Source organism: Dipodomys merriami, unplaced genomic scaffold, assembly GCF_024711535.1.
Source record: "Dipodomys merriami isolate MVZ:Mamm:240054 unplaced genomic scaffold, mDipMer1.0.p SCAF_365, whole genome shotgun sequence".
NCBI lineage: Eukaryota > Metazoa > Chordata > Mammalia > Rodentia > Heteromyidae > Dipodomys > Dipodomys merriami.
Genome location: NW_027205215.1, coordinates 584621 through 608505, shown reverse-complemented (window position 1 = coordinate 608505; position 23885 = coordinate 584621). Strand labels below are relative to the sequence as shown.

The window sequence follows — 23885 nt, the reverse complement described above, 5'->3', positions numbered from 1 at the left end:
GCAACCCCGCTGTACCTAACCTTTATAATAACAACAATTTTTTTAAGTAGTAGGACAATACCAGTATTCTCAGTTTTTTTTAAACAAAAACTGAATTGATATGACAGTTTCCAGTCTACTCTTCCTTACTTCATACAATTGGCTATGTGTCATTGCTCTGCATGATTTTCAGTTTTTATTAGTGTAACTAAGTGCTTGTTTGGTAGCCAGTACTGCGGCTTGAACTGAGGGTCTCTCACTTGGCTCTTTTGTTCAAAACTGGTACTCTACGACTTGAGCCACAGCTCTACTTCCTGCTTTTTTTTGATGGTTAATTGGAGAGAAGAGTCTCTCAGACTTTTGACACAGTTCTTCAAGCCATGATCCTCCAATCTCAGCCTCCCGAGCAGCTAGGATTATAGATGTGAGCTACCAGCACCTGGCTTTTTTTTCTTTTGAATTTTATTATTTTATTATTTTTTCTTAATTCTGTCTGGATTTCAAGAGATAGCAATCTAAATATATCAATATTTATCAACAAAATATATCAATACTATGACAATAATGGAATTACCTTTTGTGTTACAAATATTTTTCTTTAATTGAAAAGCTGCAATGTAGCTTTCTAAATAGTATTTTTTTATTGTGAAAATACTGTACAGAGGGGTTACAATTACAAGATAGTGAGTACATTTCTTATCAAGCATTCCCTTCCCATCCCTTCCCAGCCTCCCCTCGCCCCCTCACCCAATCCTCCCCCCCACCAAAGTTGTAAAGTTCATTTTCGACATGACAACTTGTACTTCTTCTAAATAGTATTTTTGACATAAGATTTTTTTTAGCCTTTCCTTGTGAGTTTTCTTTTTTCTTTTCCTTCCTTCCTTCCTTCCTTCCTTCCTTTCTTTCTTTCTTTCTTTCTTTCTTTCTTTCTTTCTTTCTTTCTTTCTTTCTTTCTTTCTTTCTTTCTTTCTTTCTTTCTTTTCTTTCTTTCTTTCTTTCTTTCTTGCTTGCTTTCTTTCTTTTCTTTCTTTCTTTTTTGCCAGTCCTAGCACTTGAACTCTGGGCCTGGGCACTGTCTCTGAGCTTCTTTTGCTCAAGGCTAGCACTCTACTATTTGAGCCACAGTACCACTTCTGGATTTTTCTGTGTATGTAGTACTGAGGAATTGAAGCCAGGGTTTCATGCATGCAAGGCAAGAACTCTACCACTAAGCTATATTCCTAGCCTGTGAATTTTCTTTTTTAACATATAATGGAGAAGTAAACTACTAGTAGATAGAAAATAATAGGATAAACACTTAGATTTTTCTGACCTCTTGTGGAAGATCACATATATCTCTGTTGACAGCCAGTTCTAGTTTCTCCAAGCTGGCACAATTACTTAGTTCCTTGGGGACAGTTTTGATTTTGTTGTAGCTAAGAATCAGTTCCTGAAGTCTAGTAAGTAGTCCTACAAAAGAAAACAAAACATAGTAGAAAACAGATGAACAAAATGTTTCCAGCTACAATGAATTATTATAGGGCAGATTTCATATATAATTCACAGTTTTGTTTTTTTGTTTGTTGGTCGTGGGGCCGGAACCCTGGGCCTGGGCGCTGTCCCTCAGCTCTTCACCTCAAGGCTAGCACTCTACCATTTGAGCCACAATGCCACTTCTGGCTTTTTCTGTTTATGTGGTGTTGAGGAATCAAAGCCAGGGCCTCATGCATGTAAGGCAAGTACTCTACCACTGAGCCACCTTCCCAGCCCCTAATTCACAGTTCTTATTTTCTCCCTTTTTCCTTGTCAGTGCCTGCCCCAACTTTAAGCACAGGAAAAGTGTTGGTGGTAGGAACATGACTATTTTCTCTTTTTTTGGGGGGGGGGGTCCGGTCGTGAGGCCTGGGTGTTGTCCCTCAGCTCTTCAGCTCAAGGCTAGCGCTCTACCACTTTAGCCACAGTGCCACTTCTGGCTTTTTTCTTTTTGCTTATGTGGTGCTAAGGAATAGAACGCAGGGCCTCAAGCATGCAAGGCAAGCGCTCTACCACTGAGCCACCTTCCCAGCACAGGAACATGACTATTTTCATTGTTTTATCTAAACTACATAGCCTGGGCTGAGAATAACTCAGTAGTTGAGCCCTTGCCTAGCATCTACCAGGCATGGGGTTTGAGCCTCAACACCAAAACCAAAATATATTGGGCAATTTTTCATTTGAAGGATTTTTTCCCTCACTGTGCCATGAATTTTCATTTTCTTTCCCTCCTTACCTCCCTCCCTCCCTCCCTTCCTTCCTTTGTTCTTTTTTGTGCCAGTATTGGGACTTGAACTCAAGGCCTTGTGCTTTTGCCTGGCCTTTTCACTCAAGGGCCTGAACCCCATCTCTACATCTGGCTTTTTGCTGGTTAATTGGAAATAAGAGTCTCTTTTATTTGTCCGTCCAGGCTAGTTTCAAACCTCCCTCAGATCTCAGCCTCCTGAGAAGCTAGGATTCTAGGCATGAGTCACTAGTGCCACGCTAAATCATTTTTATTGCCTTCAGCTTGTTGTAAGAGGAATAGCTAAATCAGCAATGTTGTTCCCGAAGCTACAGAACAGTGTCTCCAAACAGAGTTTTCTCATTTTGAAATCTCCTCTCTCATTGCTCCAACCAGAAGCTTGCTTCCCTTGAGTTTCAAGTTAGATGAAATGTTTTACAGTTTTCTCTCAACTTGGGGATATGTGTAGTCCACATACTAATAATAAAAAAACCAGCTAGACATAATAGAACAGGAGTAAAAGCAATCTTTCTTACCAATTCCTCTTGGTATCTCTGAAATTGTATTTCAAGATAAATCTAGCACAATGAGATTCTGGAACCGTCCAATGAATTCAGGAATTTTCAACAAACCAGTTCTGTGAAGTTGCCATTCCTGTAGTTGATTGAGTTTCAGTAAAGAAGAAGGAAGAGTCTAAAGTAAAAGAAATGAGTCACTAAATGACTTAAGTTAGATCATTGGCACACTGAGGTGTGATATTAATTAATAAAAAAACAACTTTGGAGCTGGGTACTGGTAGCTCATGCCTGTAATATTACCTAATCAGGAGGCTGAGATTTGAGGATCATGGTTCAAAGCCAAATAGGAAATTCTGTAAGATTCATCTCCAATTAACCACCAAAAAGCAGATGTGTGGGCTGGGAATATGGCTTAGTGGTAGAGTGTTTGCCTAGCATGCATGAAGCCCTGGATTTGATTCTTCAATACCACATAAACAGAAAAGGCTGGAAATGGTGCTGTGGCTCAAATGGTAGAGTGCTAGTCTTGAGTAAAAGAAGCTCAGGGACAGTGTGCTCAGGCCTTGAGTTCAAGCCCCAGGACTGGCAAATTTTTTTTAAAGCAGGAAGTGAAGCTAGGGTTCAAGTGGTTGAGCACCAGCCTTGAACAAACAAGCTAAGGGACAGGCCTTGCATTGAGCCTATTAAAAAAAAAAAAAAAAAAAAAAGGACTTGGGAAATTCCAAGTATTCTATGTTACTACTAAATTCTAAGACCTTTACCTTTTTTTTTTTTGCTAAAATTCAAACTCCAGTTATAGCATAATTAACAAAAGTGACATATCTTTGTCAATAATGTACACACATTGGAGTATATTGGAAGTGGCGCTGTGGCTCAAGTGGTAGAGCGCTCACCTTGAGCTGAAGAGCTCAGGGACAGCACCCAGGCCCAGAGTTCAAACCGAACAACTGACAAAACAAAAACATTGGAGTATGTCTCAAAGCTTCTGTTCTACTAGGTTTTCATAGAGTCAATGAACTATTAAAATTGAGAATATTCAGCCAGGTGCCAGTGGCTCACACCTGTAATCTTAGCTACTCAGAAGGCTGAGATCTGAGGACCATGGGTTGAAAGCCAGCCCAGATGGACAAATCAATGAGACTCTTCAGTTAACCACCAAAAAGCCAGAATGAAAGATGTGGCTCAAGTAGTAGGAAAAGACAAATTGGAGTTCAAGTCCCAAGACTGGCACATACACAAATAAACAAGATTATCAAAAAGATCTTAATCAGTCATTTAAACTTTTCTTCATTTCAAAGTATCTTGAAAGTATTTTTTTGGGAGGGAAATTTTTTTAATTGTGAAAATACTGTACAGAGGGGTTACAATTACATGGGCAAGATAATGAGTACATTTCTTATCAAGCATTGTAGCCTCCTCCTTTGTTTCCCCTTCCTATCCCTTCCCATCCTCCCCCCATCCCCCCACCCAATCCTTCCCACTCCCCCCTCCCCCCTGCCCCTGGCACCAAAGTTGTAAAGTTTGTTTTTGACATAACGACTTGTACATCTCATTGTTGCAATGGGTCCACCTGTATCCCTATTTAAACGATTTGTTTTTCCCCTTCCCCTCCACAAATTATACCAACATCAAATACAGTGAAAGCAGGGGTTATACTGTGGGGGAGGGACATACAAAGCAACAAAGAAATAATCTTATAAATGTGTTAGAAACAGTCGCATGAAAGAATCTTGAAAGTATTTTTAAGCTGGGAATTTTTAAAGAGTTTTATGTATTCTAAATTCTATTGATTTTTATTTCAGTGTAAAATAGACCCAAGAGGAAGGAAGGGAGTTAACCATTTAGCTATAAATACCTATGTACATGCATAAAAATAAACACTTATAAAAATTACAGTATGCCTAATATAGCAAAGTAATTGTGTCTAAGTACATTTATATGCAAAGAGAGGAAAAAGTATCAATCAGGAGGCACACCTAACAAAGTAATAATATCCATTTTATTTTATGAAGCTTTAATCAATCATTTCAAAAAGAAATGGTGGTCAGATGGTCATCTTTTTTTTCAAAGAAAATGAGAAATTACATATTATAAAGCTTAAGAGGAAAAATATAACAAATAACTTGAGATTAAGCAGAAAATCTTTTTTGTTGTTGTTGGTTGTGGGGCTTGAACTCATGGCCTGGGCGCTGTCTCTCAGCCTCTGTGTGCTCAAGGGTTTTTTACTCTACCATTTACAGCACTACTTCTGGTTTTTGAGTGGTTTATTGGAGATAAGAGTATCATGGGGACTTTTCTGCCTAGGCTGGCTTCCAGATCTCAACCTCCTGAGTAGCTAGGATAACAGGTATTGGCTAGCAAATAATTTTTTTTTTAATTCTAGAGCTTGAACTCAGGGCCTGGATAGTGTTTCTTAGCTTTTTTGCTCAAGGCTGGTGTTCTACCACTTAAGCCACAGCTACACTTTGTAAGTTTTGGTGGTTGCTTGGAGATAATTGTCTCAAGTACTTTCCTGTCTGTCTGGCTTTGATTCTAAATCCTCAGTTAACTTCTTGGGTAGCTAAGAATATAGGCATGAGCTGCTAGGGCCCAGTAGCAAATTATATTTTGGTAAAAAAAAAAATTGTGAATTTATATGTCTCTTTTCTGTTCTTCTTGGTACCCAGACTTATTTGGTATATTGTTAATCTGATAATTTTTTATCAGATTAGGAGTAGGAAGAGGAGGAGGAGGAGAAGGAAGGAGGAAGGAAGGAAGGAAGGAAGGAAGGAAGGAAGAAAGGAAGAAAGGAAGAAAGGAAGAAAGGAAGGAAGAAAAGGAGGAAGGAAGGAAGGAAGGAAGGAAGGAAGGAAGGAAGGAAGGAAGGAAGGAAGGAAGGAAGGAAGGAAGGAAGGAAAAAGAAAGAAAGAGGGAAGGTCTAGAGGCATGGTTCAGCAGTAGAGTGTTTTCATAGAAAGCACAAGAACAAGGTTCTGGGTTCAATCCCCAGTACAATAAACATAATTTGTAGCTATTTCAGTCTTTTATCTTTTTATTTTGCCAGGCCTGGGGTTTGAACTCAGAGCCTGGGAGTAGTTTTACCAAAGCTAACACTCTACCAGGAGCAACAGCTCCATATCCGGCTTTTTGGTGGTTAATTGGAGGTAAGGGTCTCACAGACTTTCCTGCCTAGGCTGACTAACTGTGATCCTCAGCTTCCTAAATAGCTAGGGCTACAGGAGTGAGCTACCTGAACGCAGCTATTGCAGTCTTAATTACATTGTCCCTCTTTTCAACTCTCCAACAAAGAACAAAAAGTGCAGAATCAGAAATTACTTTTCTAGAGTTTACCTTCCATTCTTCTTTTTCTATCTTCAAAACGAGTCTTCCATCTTCTCTGGTGACCTTTTCTTTTAGTTTTGTTAAGCTTACTCGTTCTTCCCAAATCCGGACTAGTCTAGGAGAACAGAACATCAGTTTTGTTCCTAAGTATTCACATAGACAGCTGTCACTGTTGTGTGGATATCAGAATTGATTTTGCAATAATTATAAAAGCAATCAGTACCATAAATGTCCCAAGGTAACAGTGGATTAACTCCCACTCCTTTGGGAATTGTCCTTTGTGGGGTTATTTCCTCTCCTTTTGCCCACGATTCAAAATTATAAAGACAAGCTGTGTCTAAATGATTTAGATGTTAGCTGATGAAACTCAAGAGTCTCAATCATACTAAGCAAGACTCTACTGCCTTCTTTTAGTTTTACAGACCCTCCAACAACTGGAGACATTCAGAGAATGTCCAGATGTGCAGAACCTCTCACCTATTCATCTTGCAAATTGACTCCACAAAGCATGTAAAATGCTTTGAGGATTAACTTGAAGAAAAGTAAGATGGGTGCCAGTGGCTCACACCTACTACTTAATCCTAACTACTCTGGAGGCCAACACCTAAGGATCGTGGTTCAATGCCAGCCTAAACAGTGAGACTCTTATCTCCAAGTAACCACCAAAAACCCAAAAATAGAGCGGTGTTTCAAATGGTAGAGCACTAGCTTCGAGTAAAAAAAAGAACTTAGGGATAGCACCAGGCACTCAGTTCAAGCCCCAGAACCTGTGTGTGTGTGCATGCGTGCACGAACGCGCGCACACACAGACAGACACAGACACAGAGTAATGTGTGTGGGTCTAGTATGTTATCTTCCTGCTTACTTTCCACCTTCTTTTCTGTCCCTTTTGTGTTCCTCAGTTCCCTAAGATGCTCTATATTTCGCAGATGACAGTCCCACATCTTCTCAGGGCCCCTGATTAGAAATAATTTATTTCCCCTCTTCTCTCTAGTATTGGCTTTTGAAGCAGTTCAGAGATGGACTTGAGTCTGATAGCATGCCTTTTTAAAATTAATTTGTCTATTTTGGTGCTGAGCTAGAACCCAGGGCTCTGGGCATGCTAAACATGGTTCTAAGTTTTTGAAAAGTATTATAATTCGCCATATATTTTATTTGCAATAGCCTTATTGAGATACAATTCATATACTGGTGGGTTTGCGGTATATTTAAAGTCTTAATTAATTACTATGTAATTCCAAACTACTTTTGACTTAAAGAAACTCATCCTCTCCAAACCTATCCATAGCTGTCATTCTCCACTTTCATATTTCCTCTTCTTCAGCAATCATGAGTCTCCTTTTTGTTGTTGTTGTGATCCTGAATCCTGAGTCTTGAACTCAGGGCCTGGACACTGTCCCTGTGCTTTTATGCTCGAGGCTAGTACTTCAGACTTAAGCCACAGTTCCACGTCTGGCTTTTTGGCAGTTAATTTCCATTACAGTCTCAGGGAATTTCCTGTCCAGGCTGATTTTAAATCATAAATGTGAGATCTCAGCTTCCTAAACAGTTACGATTACAGGCAGGAGCTCCCAGCTTCCAGTATAAATTCATTACTTTCATTACAAGGACAAGCAGCTAAATTAAATGGTTCTTAATTGATGACAATGATTGTTTCCTTTGAGACCCCTCTTAATGGGCCCTGCTTGGGATACCCTCTTTGTCTTGGTAGAATATAATGTGAGCAAGAATCTTACTGAGCAAGTTTGGTGAGCATCCCTTGCTTTGCTCCCTAACCACTTTACTTCAGCAATAATCCTATCTGCCATGTCAGCCAGAAACCCCATCTGACTCCTTTCAAGGCATTTCCACCCACTCCCTCCCCTGCTCTGCCTGCAATCATCCTTTTATTTATTTGTTGCAGTCAGAGTTGAGTCCAGTCCCTCTCCACCACTGTAATACTCTCTAAAACTCAAAACTATCGTAATTGGGACAATATAAACACAGTACATTTCACAGGAGTAGCTTTATTTATAAAAGGGGAAAGTCAGGACATTGAAGACCTAGGTGAATGTAATGTTTACTGAGTCAGATCAAGGTGTGAATACCAGTTCTGCATTTACTGGCAATGTGATCCTTGAAAAGATACTTCGGGAGAGCTGGGAAGTTGGCTCAGTGGTAGAGCGCTTGCCTCACATGCCTGAGGCCCTGGGTTCGATTCCTCAGCACCACATAAGCAAAAAAGAAAAAAAAAGCCGGAAGTGGTGCTGCGGCTCAAGTGGTAGAGCGCTAGCCTTGAGCTGAAGAGCTGAGGGACAGCGCCCAGGCCCAGAGTTCAGGCCCCACAACCGGACCCAAAAAAAAAGAAAAAAAGAAAAAAAAAGAAAAGACACTTCGGCCTGTCCCTTAGGTTTTTCTACTTTAAATGGAGAAAAATAACAGTACTTAGATGTAGCCAGGACTACTCATCACCCTCTGACATCTGTTGTGCCTCTTTCTCAATAATGGGTCCTCTAGTGGGCATAGTGGCACATACCTGTAGTCCTAGTACCCAGAAGGCTGAGGTGGGAGGCTATTAGAGTTTGAGGCAAGCTTGGGCTGCATAGCAAGTTTCTTTATGAAAAAAAAATCCTTTAAATTAACTAGGCACTAGACATTTAGCCATTCTCTCTTGCAGCTACAAACAGGCGGTGTGACGTTTTGCCAAAGGACTATTACAGAATTGTGTTCAGTTCCCTTGAAGGGCAACTTCCTGCTGGCTGGAAATACATGTGATGGCTGCAGGTGCCCATCTATTTTGGGCAGCAGGTGAAGGAGGAGGCAGATTTTAAGAATGGAAAACCATGGATGGTTGGGCAATAAGATAGAGGCCAGAGCGTCTGACTTGGTGGAGTGCGATTGCATGCTTGTTGGCTTTGCATGGAAAGAATGTTTTCTCCTCATCCAGATCTTTTTGCATATGTATATGTGTGTCAGAACTGAGGCTTGAATTCAGGGCCTAGATGTTGTCCCTAAGCTTTTGTCTGTTCAAGGCTTGTGCTCTACCACTGGAGCCATAGCTTCACTTCCAGCTTTATTGGTGGTTAGTTGGAGATACGAGTCTCATGCACTTTCTTGCCTGGGTGGGTTCTCAACTGCTATCCTCAAATCTCAGAAGTAGCTAGGATTACAGGCATGAGCCAGCAGGGCCCAGAATCTAAACTTTTTTTTTTTTTTAACATTCACCAGGTGCAAATGGTGGTTTATCAATAATCTTTCACCTATTTTATTTGATCTATCTATCTATCTATCTATCTATCTATCTATCTATCTATCTATCTATCTATCTATCTATCTATCTATCTATCTATCTATCTATTTATGACAAAGTCTCACTATATAGCCCAAACTGGCTTCAAACTCTCCATCTTCCTGCCTCAGCTTCTCAGAGTGCTAAGATTACAGGCATGTGCCACCATGACCAACTCTCCCTTTTTCTTTAGTGAAAGAAAACCAATTGTTACCCTACCCCCAAGGAATCATGGAATGCATCTTGTTTTCAATCTCTTTTCTCTGCCTAGGGTGTACAAATGACCCATTTCTAGCCATTGAAGGAGAAGTTCACTAGAGGGAGCTGAGAAACATCTCCTCACTCTTAAAGAGAAAGGAAATCAAGTTCTGGATGGTTTAGTTGTCTAACTAACTCAGGAGACAGAGATCCAAAGGACCAAAACAAGATCCAAAGGAAGCCTAAGCAGAAAAATCCTCTGAATCCACTTTCAAAATAATCAGCAGAAAGTCAGACAAGAGGCATGGCTTGATTGGGTGAGCACCAGTCAAGCAAGTAAGAGGCCCTGAGTTCTAACTCTACTACAGCCCAAACAAAAGAATGGATGAATGAAAAAGGAGAACATGCTTTTGCAAACACCAAATTGCTTGGCTGGCAGCCTGGGATTGGCAGTGGGAAGTAAGAACAAAGCTGACTTTACCAACATGGAAGTTCTGCTCTACTTTTGGAGTTGTCTTACTTCTCAATTGCCTAGGCCACTTATACTGAAGTTTCTGTGACTTGCTAACTGAAATTAACACATTTACTTTTTTTTTTTTTTGCCAGTCATGGGGCTTGAACTCTGGGCCTGGGAGCTGTCCCTCAGCTCTTCAGCTCAAGGCTAGCGCTCTACCACTTGAGCCACAGAGCCACTTCCGGCTTTTTTCTTTTTATGTGGTGCTGAGGAATCGAACCCAGGGCCTCAGGCATGCAAGGCAAGCACTCTACCACTGAGCCACCTTCCCAGCCCCCAAAACACCTAATGAATGAGAATTGTAGGGGACCGTGTGGAATCTAGGAGAAAATAGACTATTCTTGTAAAATCAGTAGGAAACTCTGAAGACAACCAATCAGGAAAGTAAGTAAGATCTAGAAGAGGCAGAGGAAATGAGAGCCAGTCTCCTTAAATATAGCCCCAATCAGGTGATCAGGTGTTCCTCAGAGGTCCTAGCTAGAAATTTGTAGTACCTTCTACTACCAGTTTGTGTGTGTGTGCATGTGTGTGTGTGCGTGTGTGTGTGTGTGTGTGTGTGTGTGTGTGTGTACGCATTTGTGTGCATATGTGTGTGCATGTGTATGTGCATGCACACTGTTGCTGGGGCTTGAACTCGGGCTTTTGCACTCTTTTTGTTCATGGCTGGCCCTCTACCACTTGAACCACACCCCTGCTTTCCACTTTTTGCTGATTTATTGGAGATAAAAGTTTTAAAGATTTTTCTGCTCAGGCTGGCTGTGAAGCTCCATTTTTGTATCTCAGCTTTCTGGGTAACTAGGACTATAGGTATGAGCCACTGGCAAATGCCACTTCCCCTTCCTCCCTCACTCCTTCCCTCCCTCCCTTTCTCCCTCCCTCCCTTCCTTCCTTCCTTCCTTCCTTCCTTCCTTCCTTCCTTCCTTCCTTCCTTCCTTCCTTCCTTCCTTCCTTCCTTCCTTCCTTCCTTCCTTCTTTCTTTTCTGGTACTGGATTTGGGATTAAGGCCCTTTCATTTGCTAGGGAGCTGCTCTACCACTTGACCCGTGCTTCTAGTACTTCTTATTTTAGATATTAAAAAATATAATACTGAACAAACAATCCTGAAAATGAGAGAGAATGATAATTATTCAAACCGGTGAATATACACAGTATCTACCACAAGACAGAGGATGACCACCATTTCCACATACAAATGCTTTTTAAAAAATCAGTGGAGGGGCTTGAACTCAAAGCCTTGCTCTCATTTGACTTTTTCATCAAGACTGGCACTCTACTACTTGAGCCACACCTTCATACCTGGCACTTAGTAAATAAGCTTTCATAATGACAAGACTCTGAGTATTCACTAATTCAAAATAACAAACATGTCATAGCATACTTCTGTTGAAATTCCTTCTCTCGCTTCAGATCTTCATTGTGTTTCTTTATTCTTTCTTCCCAAACTTCCTTCGCAGCATGAAATGCCCCAGTGCAAACCACGTTCTCTGTCATGATTTCTCCACATTGTCAGCAATGTGTCAACTTCATTAGGCTTTGAACAGCAGGATCACAATGGGCCACTCAGAAAAGATCTAATAAATGGTGCACCAGAGGGTGAGAAGAATGTTCACTGAATACTTTATTATCATAATAGATATAATTATCATAAAAGATAATGATTACTGAACGCTGCTCCAGAAACTATTCTATGTCATTGGTTCAGTTGGTGGATTGGTTTTTGGCTTTGTTTTTCTCTTTGCCAGTGCTGGGGCTTGAACTCAAGGCTTTGTGCCCTCACTTGGCTTTTTCACTGAAGGCTGATTCTACCACGTAAAGTCATACAACTTCTGGCTTTTTGGTGGTTCACTGTAAACAGAATCTTTCAGATTATAGGTGTGAGCCACAGCAATGCCCAGTGGTTGGTTTTGGAGACAGGGTCTCACAGTGTTGCTCAGGTTGGTTTCAGACTCACAGACTCAACCAGTCCTTTCAGATCAGCCTCCTAAGCAACCAGTATGCACCACCATACTTTATGACTATTATACATATTTTACATGCCACGTTTCCCCTTAAGACCCTTATATAAAATATTACAATTCAAATACTTTCGTGAATTATTTGGTAATGGAGATGTGCACATTATAAGCACCCTGGGGTAACCTTTTCTACAGTAAAGTATTGGTGAAGATGTACACTTGTGGAAATTTTAGTACAGTGACTATAACAGAAATTATGGGAACAAATCACTTTGGGAAACAGTTTGGCTCTATCTTGTAACAGTTACCCACATTTTCAGCAAGTAATTTACTAAAAAAAAAAACCAATAAATATAAAAAATAATAAATATAAAAATAAATGTACTTATTTCCTGACTTATAAATTGGTAATCCAGCTGTGCATCACCTTTATAATAATAATAAAATTAATGTTTGAAAAAGAATATTTGAGACATTAAAAAAAAAACAAAACTCATTGAGGCCAGGCACTGGTGGGTCATGCCTGTAATCCTAGCTACCCCAGAGACTGAGATCTGAGGTTCGTAGTTCCAAGCCAGCCCAGGCAGGAAAGTCTATGAGACTCTTATCACCAATTAACCAGCAAAAAATTGAAAGTTAATTGGAAATAAGAGTTTCAGGATGCTTGCCTTGCATGTATGAGGCCCTCAGTTCGATTCCTCAGCACCACATAAGCAGAAAAAGCAGGAAGTGGGGCTGAGGCTCAAGTGGTAGAGCACTAGCCTACAGCTGAAGAGCTGAGGGACAGCGTCCAGGCCCAGAATTCAGGTCCCACGACCAACAAAAAAAAAAAAAAAACGAGAGAGAGAGTTTCAGGAATTTTCCTGCCTGGGTCCTGGGTTAGCTGCAAATTGGGATCCTCAGATCTCAGCTTCCTGAGTAGCTAGTATGACAGGTGTGAGCCACCGGCACCTGGCTCAGACCAACAGTCTTGATGAACATGAACACAAAAATTCTCAACAAAATACTTGCAAACCAAACTCAACAACACATTATAAAAGTCATGCATGCACCACAAGTAAGTGGTTTTACTCCAAGGATGTAAACATGGTTCAGCCGATGCAAATTCATAAATAGAATACAATATGTAAATCGAATTAAAGGCAAAAAAAATCACAAATTCATCTCATGCTTCAAAATAATAAGGGCTACATAAGACAAACCTAAAAGCAGCATCATACAAAAAGCTAAGGAGGAGAACAAAGATGGAATGAATGTCCTCACTCAACTGTAAGATCCAGGATGTCTGGTTAACAATCAGTCTACAATGTCCCTGATGACTCATTTCCCAGCCTATGCACTGATAGCTGGTCATTGCCAAGCCGTAGCAGAAGAAAGAATATGGTGAAGCATCTATGTATAATTTATTTGCAAAGATAAGCCAGTGTGGTATGGATGCTGACAAGGAACAGTTTAGCATATGCAGTGCTTTTGGGCCTATAGAAAGGAGGTGGAGGTGGTTTTGATGAATTATGAGGAGGAAAAAAAGTTTTCTTTCTGAATTTCATGGTCAATAAAATATTTCACTTTTAAGTTGGATGTTTCTGCTACAGGTTTTTGATTCAGAAATTAATATTTTGCCTGTTAACTGTAGATGCATTAAAATGGGAACAGGTACTTTAAAAAAAAGTCCCTGAGATTCAAATGGAAGAGAAAGCATTTTAGTTGTTTGCTTATTTTTCCGGGCTGGGACTTGACCTTGGGTCTCAATAGACTAGACAAGAGAAACTATTTTATAAATGGATGTTTGGGTTGTAAAATCTGCTTGTAAAACCGAGATCCTATTTTATATTGATATTAAAACAATTTAATTTCAAATGTGGTAGGAAAGGTCTGAAATCTTAGCTTATCTAGAGGCTGAGACCAAAGGATCATTTGAGCTCAGGAGTTCAAGGCCACCCTAGTCAATATAGTATAACCCTGTTGTGTGTGTGTGTATATGTGTGCACATGTGTTTATATATATATATATATATATATATACATATATATATATATATATATATGTATATCCATAAACCAAGAAAGACAGTAACAGTAGGGCTATAGCTTTGTGAAGATATAAGAGAACTTATAATAAAAGCCAAACAAGAACATGAGGGCCTAAATTCAAGCCATAGTACTGGCATGCACATATGCACACATATACACACATACATACACACATACACACTCAAAGTCAAGATAAAACAAAAACCTTGATATTACATGTATGAATAATCTAATTACCTGGGCATATTCCTTATAATTTCTACTCTCGGCTACATTGAAATATTTTAGATACTTAGATATTTTAAATACCTTAGATAACAACAAATAATGAAAAATATTCTTAAAGTCCCAACTACCTATATGTGTCTATGTATTTTACTAGATATATGACAATTCAGTCATTTGTGGATTTGTTTCCTCATTTGTCATTCAATTTCGGTCATCTGTTACTTTTCCCTTGAGGACAGATTTCCCTCAGAAGAGAACCAGCCTTTAACACAAGATCTGTCTCCCTTTGATTGACATGTAATTGAAAAGCATGTAGCACATCCAAGAGATCAGTTTTTCAGAGGGGTAAAAAAGACCAAAGAAACACAAGCTCAGGAGTAATGTTTCTTGCTTGTAGGGAAAAGTATGACATTCCCCTTACCTTACCCCAATCCCCCTCCCCCCAAAAAAGACTCATTCAAGTTTGGTTGTACATTCTGGCAATTACAGATGCAAGAAATTCATCGTCAGTGAACTGTATGTGAATAGAGAGGAAAAGCGTTGTGAAAAATACTTACCAGTGCTGGTAGATGCTGAAGCTAGCATGGCCAAAAGTCAGCAATGATCGATCAGCTAGGAATGGATTACAGGGTGATTTTTGTTGTTGTTTGTTTCCAGCGTGGCTGCAAATGCCAACAGTCCTCAGGGAGGCTGTAACCCAGTGACATGTAATGTCAGCCGACTTCTAATTTTAGCTCATGGACAAGGCTGAGAATAGCAAGAATCCCATGGGGCTCAGGTGCACAGGATCAACTGATAAGGGACATGCGTGTGAAATGCTATCTCACGAGTGATATAAAAGGACCAGACACAACTGCTTCTAAGCTCCAAAAAAGAATTCCTATTCAAAGTCCTTGTACTTTGTGTGACTGAAACATTAGGAAATAGTAGACACTATTTCAAGCAGGGAAACAGAAATACAACAAAATCCCTATCTAGTAAATGAGAGGCCTGGAAATACCTGACCTAAAGGTACCCATACTTCAGCGAAAGGAAAAGTAAGCATGTGGTTAAAGGTGGATAATGAAGGAACCCCAAACTTCTGCTCAGTCATTCTTCTTTTTCTTTTCTTTTCTCCTTTTCTTCTGTCTGTGTTTCTTTTCTTTCTCCTTCCTTCCTTCCTTTTTTCTTTCTTTCCTTCTTTCTCTTTTTCTTTTATAGTAGGAATTGAATCCAGGGTCTTGCACATCTGAGCTATACTTTTTCCTCACAAAAATTTAAATTGAACTGACCTAGGTGCTATCCCTTAGCTTTTTAGATCAAAGCTGGTGCTCTACTTTGTGAGCCAAAAACTACACTCCTGGCCTTTTGGTGGTTTACTGGAGATAAGAGTCTCACAGACTTTCCTGCCTGGGCTGGCTTTAGAATCACAACCCTCATATCTCAGTCTCCTAAATAGCTAGGATTACAGATGTGAGTCACTGGCATCTAGCTTGAGCTTGTGTGTGTGTGTGTGTGTTGGTCCTGGGGCTTGAACTCAGGACCTGGTTTGTGTGTGTGTGTGTGTGTGTGTGTGTGTGTGTGTGTGTGTGTGTGTGTGTGTTGGTCCTGGGGCTTGAACTCAGGACCTGGTTTGTGTGTGTGTGTGTGTGTGTGTGTGTGTGTGTGTGTGTGTGTGTGTGTGTGTGTGTGTGTGTTGGTCCTGGGGCTTGAACTCAGGACCTGGGCACTGTCCCTGAGTTTCTCCACTCAAGGCTAGTGCTCTACCACTTTGGGCCACAGTTCTACTTCGAGTTTTCTGGTGGTTTATTGGAGATAAGGGTCTCACAGATTTTCCTGCCTGGGCTGGCTTTGAACTGTGATCCTCAGATCTCAGCCTCCTGAGTAGGTAGGATTACAGGTGTGGGCACCAGCACCCGGCTCAGTCTTCTCTTTCTTGATCTCCAAATTTGGGTAAACCCCCTCTGAAGAAAGGCATGGAGAATGAATAGATTTCTACACACAACTCACTCCAAATTCAAAGTTGGAGATTGTTTATCTCCTGAACTGGGTTTCGGCCTCCACTGAGACTTCTTTGGTTCTGAGCGTCAAACTAGCCACTCCTGCCCAGCCATGGAGGCGCAGGGAGAAGGCCAGATTCTCTGCCAGCCGCTGCTCTCACGGGGTGAAAGACTCTCTTGCTTGGTCCCTGGGACCAAAGAGAAGCTTCATCAGTGTTGGCTGGGGTGACGTCATCGCCTGGAGACCGACATTGGACATTCGGGTGGCCAAGGTTCTGCCTGGCTGGCTGGCAGGCTCTGGCCACCAATGCTAACCCCGTCTCCTGCTCACAGTGCAGTCTCCCATCTTTCCTGCAGGCTCCTCCCTATAAGTACCCCTCCCCAGTTTAATGGCAGCTGCTGCTCTCTGTCTGATGGACTCAGCCTGCCTGTCTTTCTGGCATTGAACTCTTCCTCCCCTCTTGGATGTGTGTGGGGTGCTTTATGCAGCCAAGACATCTAACAATGAAACTGCTCAACTACTCCAGAAGTCCATGAGGCCAGAGGTCTAAGGCTGAGGGATGCAAGGTAGGGATCCAAGGGCAGGAATGCAAGGCCAGGGCCCAGGGGCTGGTTGTCACTGTACTCCTTCCTCCTTTGGTTCTACTCTGCAGGGACTAACGTAGGCTGAGATTGAGCTCTGCAGACACCAGGATGGGAGGGCTCGGTTGTGAAGTACTGATTCAATTCTCTATATATCTCCCTTTGAATGTGTAATAAATACAAACAATAGAGTATTATCAGTCACTTAAAAGCATAGTAATGTGGAATTGTTTATTGACATAGTTACCCAGAATATAAATTGAAAAAAAAAATCAAACTGTAGACAGTGGACTCTAATTCCATTTATATCAAATAGCTATGTATACAGGTCAATACATAAAAAGGTAACAGTTACAAGATTATATGGCATGTTTTATTTTGTTTATAAGACTCCATACCATCTGATTTTCTATCCTTTTCTTTCTTCCTTTGGCAGTACTGGGGTATGAACTCAATACCCCCACACTAAGGAGACAGGACTTGTTGCTGAGCTATGTCTCGGGTACGTTTCTGGCTTCCTGGATAGGTGTGCACCAGGACCTAATCTACTTATATGCGGGTCATCTCTGTGATGAGGGCTGATGCCACCTCACTAAGCTTACTTCCATTGAGATGGAGTCTTGTGAACTTTTCTGTCCAGGCTGCCCAGGCCAAGGACCACCATCCTTCTGATGTCAGTAACAAGGATTACAGGCACCTTTGAAAACCAAGACAGGAACTCATTCATAAGTCTCCTGCAGGATGAATTACAGCCCTATGTGCCATAACCCAGCTCTGAATGCTTTAAATAACAACATCTGTTTATTTATGAGGTACGAGGCTTTGAAATCAGGGCCAATCAGAGCTTATTAGGCAGCTGCTTTACCACTTGTATCCCCACCTCCAGTCCTTTTTGCTTTTGTTATTTGCCAAGTAGTGACTTCTTTTCCTCTTAATCCAGCCTGGACTGTGCGCCTCCTATTTATATGTGCCACATAGAAGAAATGTGAGGTGCTCAACTTCTCTAGCCATAAAAGAAATGGAAATAAAGACAACATTGAGATTCCACCTCACTCCAGTTGGAATGGCTATCATCAAGAAATCTAGTAACAAAAGATGCTGGAGGGGATGTGGCCAAAAGGGAACAATACTGCATTGTTGAGGGAGTATACACTTGTTCAACCACTTTGGAAAGGAGTATGGAGATTCCTCAAAAGAGTCCATATAGAGCTCAGTAACCCCTCTTTTGGGCATTTACCCAAATGATCACAAACAAGTCATACTAAAGCTACCAGCACAACCAGGTTTATCACAGCATTAATCACCATAGCTAAGATATGGAACCAACCCAGATGCCCCTCAGTAGATGAATGGATCAAGAAAATGTGATACACACACACACACACACACACACACACACACACACACACACACACACACACACACACACACACACACACACACACACACACACACACACACACACACACACACACACACACTAGAATTCTATGCCTCCATCAGATGCCTAGCATTTATTGGTTGAAAAGGAGTATTCTCACAAACTTTCTCCATGGATTGACCTCAAATGGCAATCTTCCCTTAAAATTAGGATTACAAATGTGAGCCACCATAAACAGCTCACTGGTTATTTGCATTCCCATTTTGAAAAAAAATGTTTTGTCACAAAATTTCATTTGAACAACTAATTTTGGCATGTGGTCTTCAACTGAACAAGTTGTATACAACCTCGAGCCCAGGACTACTCTTCTTTCTTTTTTGGCCAGTGCTGGGGCTTGAACTCTGGGCCTGGGCACTGTCCCTGAGCCTCTGTGCTGAAGGCTAGCACTTTACTACTTGAGTCATAGTGACACTTCTGTTTTTTTCTGAGTAATTTATTGGAGATAAGAGTCTTGTGAACTTTTCTGCCTGGGCTGGCTTCAAATCTCGACCCTCAGATCTCAGCCTCCTGAACAGCTAGGATTACAGGCATGAACCACTGGTGCCCAGTTGTTTTTTAAATGCCAGTATTGAAGCCTGAACTCAGGGCCTGGGCATAGTCCTTGGCTTTTCCACTTTATCCTTTAAGCCACAGCTCCACTTCTAGCCTTTTTGTGGTTAATTGGAGATAGTGTTATGGACTTTACTGTCCAGGTTGGCTTTAAACCATAATCCTCAGGTCTCAGCCTCCTCAGTAGCTAGGAGTACAGACAAAAGCCATGGTTAACCAGCTTAAATAGATTCATCTTGATGTTACATATACATTTATATACACCCACACATATAATGTTAGTGGCATTAGGATTTGAATTCAGCACTTCTCAGTTGCTAGGCAGGTGCTCTACAGCTTGCCATGCCTCCAAGCCTGATGGTCTTTTTTTTTTTTTTTTTAAGGTCATGGGGCTTGAACTCTGGGCCTGAGCGCTGTCCCTCAACTCTTCAGCTCAAGGCTAGCGCTCTATCACTTGAGCCACAGCACCACTTCCGGTTTTCTAGTGGTTTATTGGAGATAAGAGTCTCATGCCCAGGCTGGCTTTGAACTGTGATCCTCAGATCTCAGCCTCCTGAGTAGCTAGGATTATAGGCGAGAGCCACTGGCACCTGGCTCTGACGGTATTTCTGATTAAAGTGAACCTTTAACAAAGTGATCATGTGAAGTCTTCATTTCTATATAAAATTTATTATTTCATTTTTCTGTCCATGATTTCCCTTTATCTCCCCTTATTCACATTCCTCTTCAGCAAATTCCTATTTTTTTTAGCTGAAGATCCAGAAAATTAAAAAGTAAATTAAATGTAGTAGCTGCTACCTTTAAAGTACCTCCCTATCACGAGTGACTTTGTAAAGGCTAAGTGCTTTCCAACAAAATGCAGAAGCATTGCTAAAATTCTAAAACCAATAACATATTTAACACCTTACTGGTTATAAAATTACAATTAAAACCAAGCTATAATTTCTCTTGAAAAAGATGTCAAATTTTCAGAATAAAACATTTACAGACGATCCACAATAGACTGCAGGGTATCTTAAAAGATCAGGATAATTGCACTTATTTTATGAAACAGTTCACATGATTGTAGGGAAATGAAAAATATTTCTGTATGTATATTCATTTTCCAACTAAATATAATTTAAAAGCTTCAGAAAGAATCAGTTATTCAGTACAAAAGAAATAGCAAATACTGTATGCATATAGTCACTTGTCTCCTAGTAACAGTAATTTTGTTTTCTTTCTTGCCAGTCCTGGGGCTTGAACTCAGGGCCTGGGCACTGTCCCTAAGCTTCTTTTTGCTCAAGGCAAGCGCTCTACCACTTGAGCCATGGTGCCACTTCCAGTTTTTTCTGTTTATATGGCACTGAGGAATTGAATCCAGGGCTTCGTACATGCTAAGCAAGCATTCTACCACTAAGCCACATTCCCAGCTCTAATTTTGTTTTCTTGACCTTGACACAGACTTCCGCACCATATTAAGGAGCCACACTCTGACCTATAAAATGGGAAAACCCATAGGAACCAGCCCACCATTATTCATTTTCCACAAAAGTCTCATAGAACAGTGCTATTGTGCATTAGAACCCCAATCGCATAATACAAGTCATTTATGGTACAAATTGTAGTGAAGAATATGAGCTTGGCACAGCTAGGCTTTACATCTTCTTTGCAAGTTCAAAGATGTCTTACAAGTGTTCATTTTAGATCTAGTAGCATCAAAGCTGGGTTTTCTAAGTAGGACTTCCACAAGTTGGAGAAGCGTGACATGGTAGCGCCGTCAATAATTCGATGATCAGCTGACCAGCTCACGTTGACTATGTGTGCTTTATAGACTTCTCCTTTCTGGTTAAATCGGGGAAGAACCTAGAAACAAGTTGAGCCAAGAAACAAGGAATGAACTTTCACCCACTCAGAAGCTTAGGATTAGATGACAATGGTGTAGCTTGGGCAAACCCTCTGCCCTACAGAGAGGAAGGGGGCGGCTCTCGTGGCTTCTGAAAATGCTAGCTCCCATTTCTCCTGCCTGGGAGGACAGATCCCAAGCTGTCAGTTTCTCCATGGTGCCTCCTGTCCCATAGTTTCCATGCTTATATGAAATATCATCTCAGAGATCAAGTATTTTAACCATTTTTAATGGGCACCCGCTATGTGCTAAGTACTATTATAGGCTCTAGGGAGACACACACTTAGGATATTAAAACACTTAAGATACTAAGGCTCCTCACTGAAGACAATGAGAGAACAGACTGTGTAGATGCCCGAAGCAGGACATGGGAGGGACAAGACCAGAACAAGACCGGAGTGTTAGAGGAAGGCATGGTCTCAGTGGAGGGTGGGGTGGGGGAGAAAGCTTGTAATTTATAGCAAAAAGAAGAGAGCAAAGCAGAGATGAGACAAAAAGAGGGAGGAATTAAATAATATTTGCCTTTATCCAATAGAGGTTATATTAGATCATAATGAAGACTGTTCTAAGAAATGTGCTTCAGTCCAGCACTGGTGGTTCATTCCTGTAGTCCTAGCTACTCCAGAGGCTGAGACCTGAGGATCAATGTCAAAGCCAGTCGAGACAAAAAAAATCCATGAGGCTCTTATCTTCAATTAACCAGCAAAAAGCTGGAAGCAGAGGTCTGGCTCAAGTTGTAGAATGCCAGCCTTGTATAGAAAAAGGTAAGTAAGCCAGACGCTGGTGGCTCACGCCTGTAAATCCTAGCTACTCAGGAGGCTGAGATCTGAAGATAGCGGTTCAAAGCCAGCCAGGACAAGAAACTCTGTGAAACTCTTATCTCCAATAAACTACTGAAAAAAGCTGGAAGTGGTGCTGTGGCTCAAGTGGTAGAGTACTTGCCTTGAGCAAAAGCCGCTCAGGGATAGTGCCCAGGCCCAGCAAAGAAAAAGCAAAACAAGAATTTAGGCCTAGTTCAAGCCTGAATACTGCCACACAAGCACACGCACATGTGTACACACACACACACACACACACACACACACACACACACACACACACACACACACACACACACACACACACACATATTAAAGAAAGAAAAGAAAAACCATACTTCATATCTTAAAGAAATCATGGGGGGGAGAGTAGTTGAGGAGGTGGGAGGGAAGGGATGGTAGGGAGGAGGCAACAATGCTGGAAAAGAAATGTATTCATTACCTTGCTCATGTAACTGTAACCCCTCTGTACAGTATTTTCACAATAAAAAACTTATTTTAAAAATAAGTGGTGTCTTAGATCTGTAAACACACACACACACACACACACAAATATACCCAAATTGGCAAAACTATACAAACAGCAATAATTAACAGATGAAAACTTATTTTGCCTAAAGCCAAAGGAAAAAAAGGAGAAAAAGAAAAAAAAGAAATCATGGATGAAATGATTAAAACATCTGTTAAGCAGGTATTTGTAGACTGCTGTTCCTGTGGCAGTATTCCTAGATGATGGAAAAATATGAACCGAAATACTCATAGACAGATGGACTAATAAACCAAACATCGATTACACAGGCCCTGAGTTCAAGCCTCAGTACCAGGACAACACAAAAACAAAAACACAGTATACTTAACAGAATATTATTTAGCTTTCACAAACAAATGAAATGACGATCCAACCTATACCATGAACTTTGAAAATATGCGAAGAGACATTAACAAAGACATAAGGGGACAAATGTTGTATGATTCCACTTTTATGAAGTACCAGCATAGTCAAAAGCAGAGACGGGAAGTACAGAGGAGTTGCGAGGGGGTGGAGAGGAAGATGGAAGCGGTCGGGGGTACAGAGTGCAGCTTTACGCATGATCAATGGGGATGGCCATACCAGACCGTGAAAGTACGTAAAGTTCATATTATGTTTCTCTTGCTCTCTCTCTATATATACATATGTATATATGTATATACATACACACACATCTATGTATATCTATGTGTATATATATTGCCAAACTGTATATGTAAATATACATATATGTTACAGACAACTCATTTAGAAGGAAATAGCTTAAAGTAAAAACCAAACTTTATCAAACCCGTTTGATAGTTTGGAAACTAGGAAGCCAAACTTTGGTGAGCCATCAAATGCTGACTTGTGGTTGGAAACAGAATTAAGTAACGGAGCAATTACCACCCAGAGACAACTCCTGGTTGGCAAAGAACAAGCCATTTCCTTTTTTTCTCTACCTTCTCTGTTTGCAAGAAGATCAAGCGGACTTTAAGAAGAGGGAGGAGGCAGCTGAGGGGACTCACAGCTACTGCAGCAGTAGAGATTGGGAGAATTGTGGTTTGAGGCTAGCCTGGGCATAAAGTTCATGAGAGCTCATCTCAATCAACGAAAAGCTGAACAGCATCCTTACTAGGTGGGAAATGGAAATAAGATTGCGGTCCAGGCTAGCCTGGGCAGAACGCAGACTCTATCTCAAAACATAACCAAAATAAAAAGGGCTGGGGGAATGGATCCAGAGGTAGAGCGCCTAGCAAGAGCAAGGAGGTGGTGTCAAACTCTAGAATCCTGTCTCTCTGTCCCCTGCCCTTCTCTACACCCTCCCTCACCCCCAACTACAGGTGACTCACACCTGGAATCCTAGCTACTCAGGAAGTTGAGATCTGAAGATCAAGGTTCAAAGCCGGCCCAGGAACAAAGTCTATGAGACTTTATCTTCAATTACTCAATTAAAAAAAAAAAGCCAGAAGTAGAAGTGTGGCTCAAGTAGTAGAGCTTCAGTCTTGAGTGAAAATGCTAAGGAACAACACTAAGGCCTGAGTTCAATGCCTAGTACCTGCACAAAAAAGGAAAAAAAAAATGAGAGAGGGGGGGGGGGGAGGGAGAGAAACAGAAGCAGATAACATACTAGCTAGAACCATCTGCTAGAAAGCCAATCAGAGAGGGGTTCAAGGATAGTGTCTGTGAAAGTTGTTGTTTTTGCTGCTCCTGGGGCTTGAACTCAGGGCTGGGTTCTGTCCCTGAGCTTCTTTTTTGCTCAAAGCTAGCTAGTATTCTATCACTTGAGCCATAATGCCACTTCCATCTGTGAAAGGTTGAGTTGCCATGTGAAGTAAGAAACACATGGAAGCCGGGCGCCAATGGCTCATGCCTG

The 23885-nt window shown here is 41.1% G+C and overlaps 1 protein-coding gene and 1 pseudogene across 1 annotated transcript in view; both read right to left on the bottom strand.

The window, feature by feature from the left end:
* Positions 1-1276: 1276 nt before the first annotated feature.
* LOC138804451 (leucine-rich repeat-containing protein 39-like) lies at positions 1277-14934 on the bottom strand (annotated as a pseudogene).
* A 2075-nt stretch (positions 14935-17009) lies between these two features.
* LOC138804447 (lipoamide acyltransferase component of branched-chain alpha-keto acid dehydrogenase complex, mitochondrial-like) overlaps positions 17010-23885 on the bottom strand; it is a 38934-nt gene continuing 32058 nt past the window's right edge. The window contains exon 12 of the mRNA XM_069988706.1: positions 17010-20643. Coding sequence (XP_069844807.1) covers positions 20476-20643 — 168 coding nt within the window. The 3' untranslated portion in view covers positions 17010-20475. The remainder of the gene's footprint in view (positions 20644-23885) is intronic.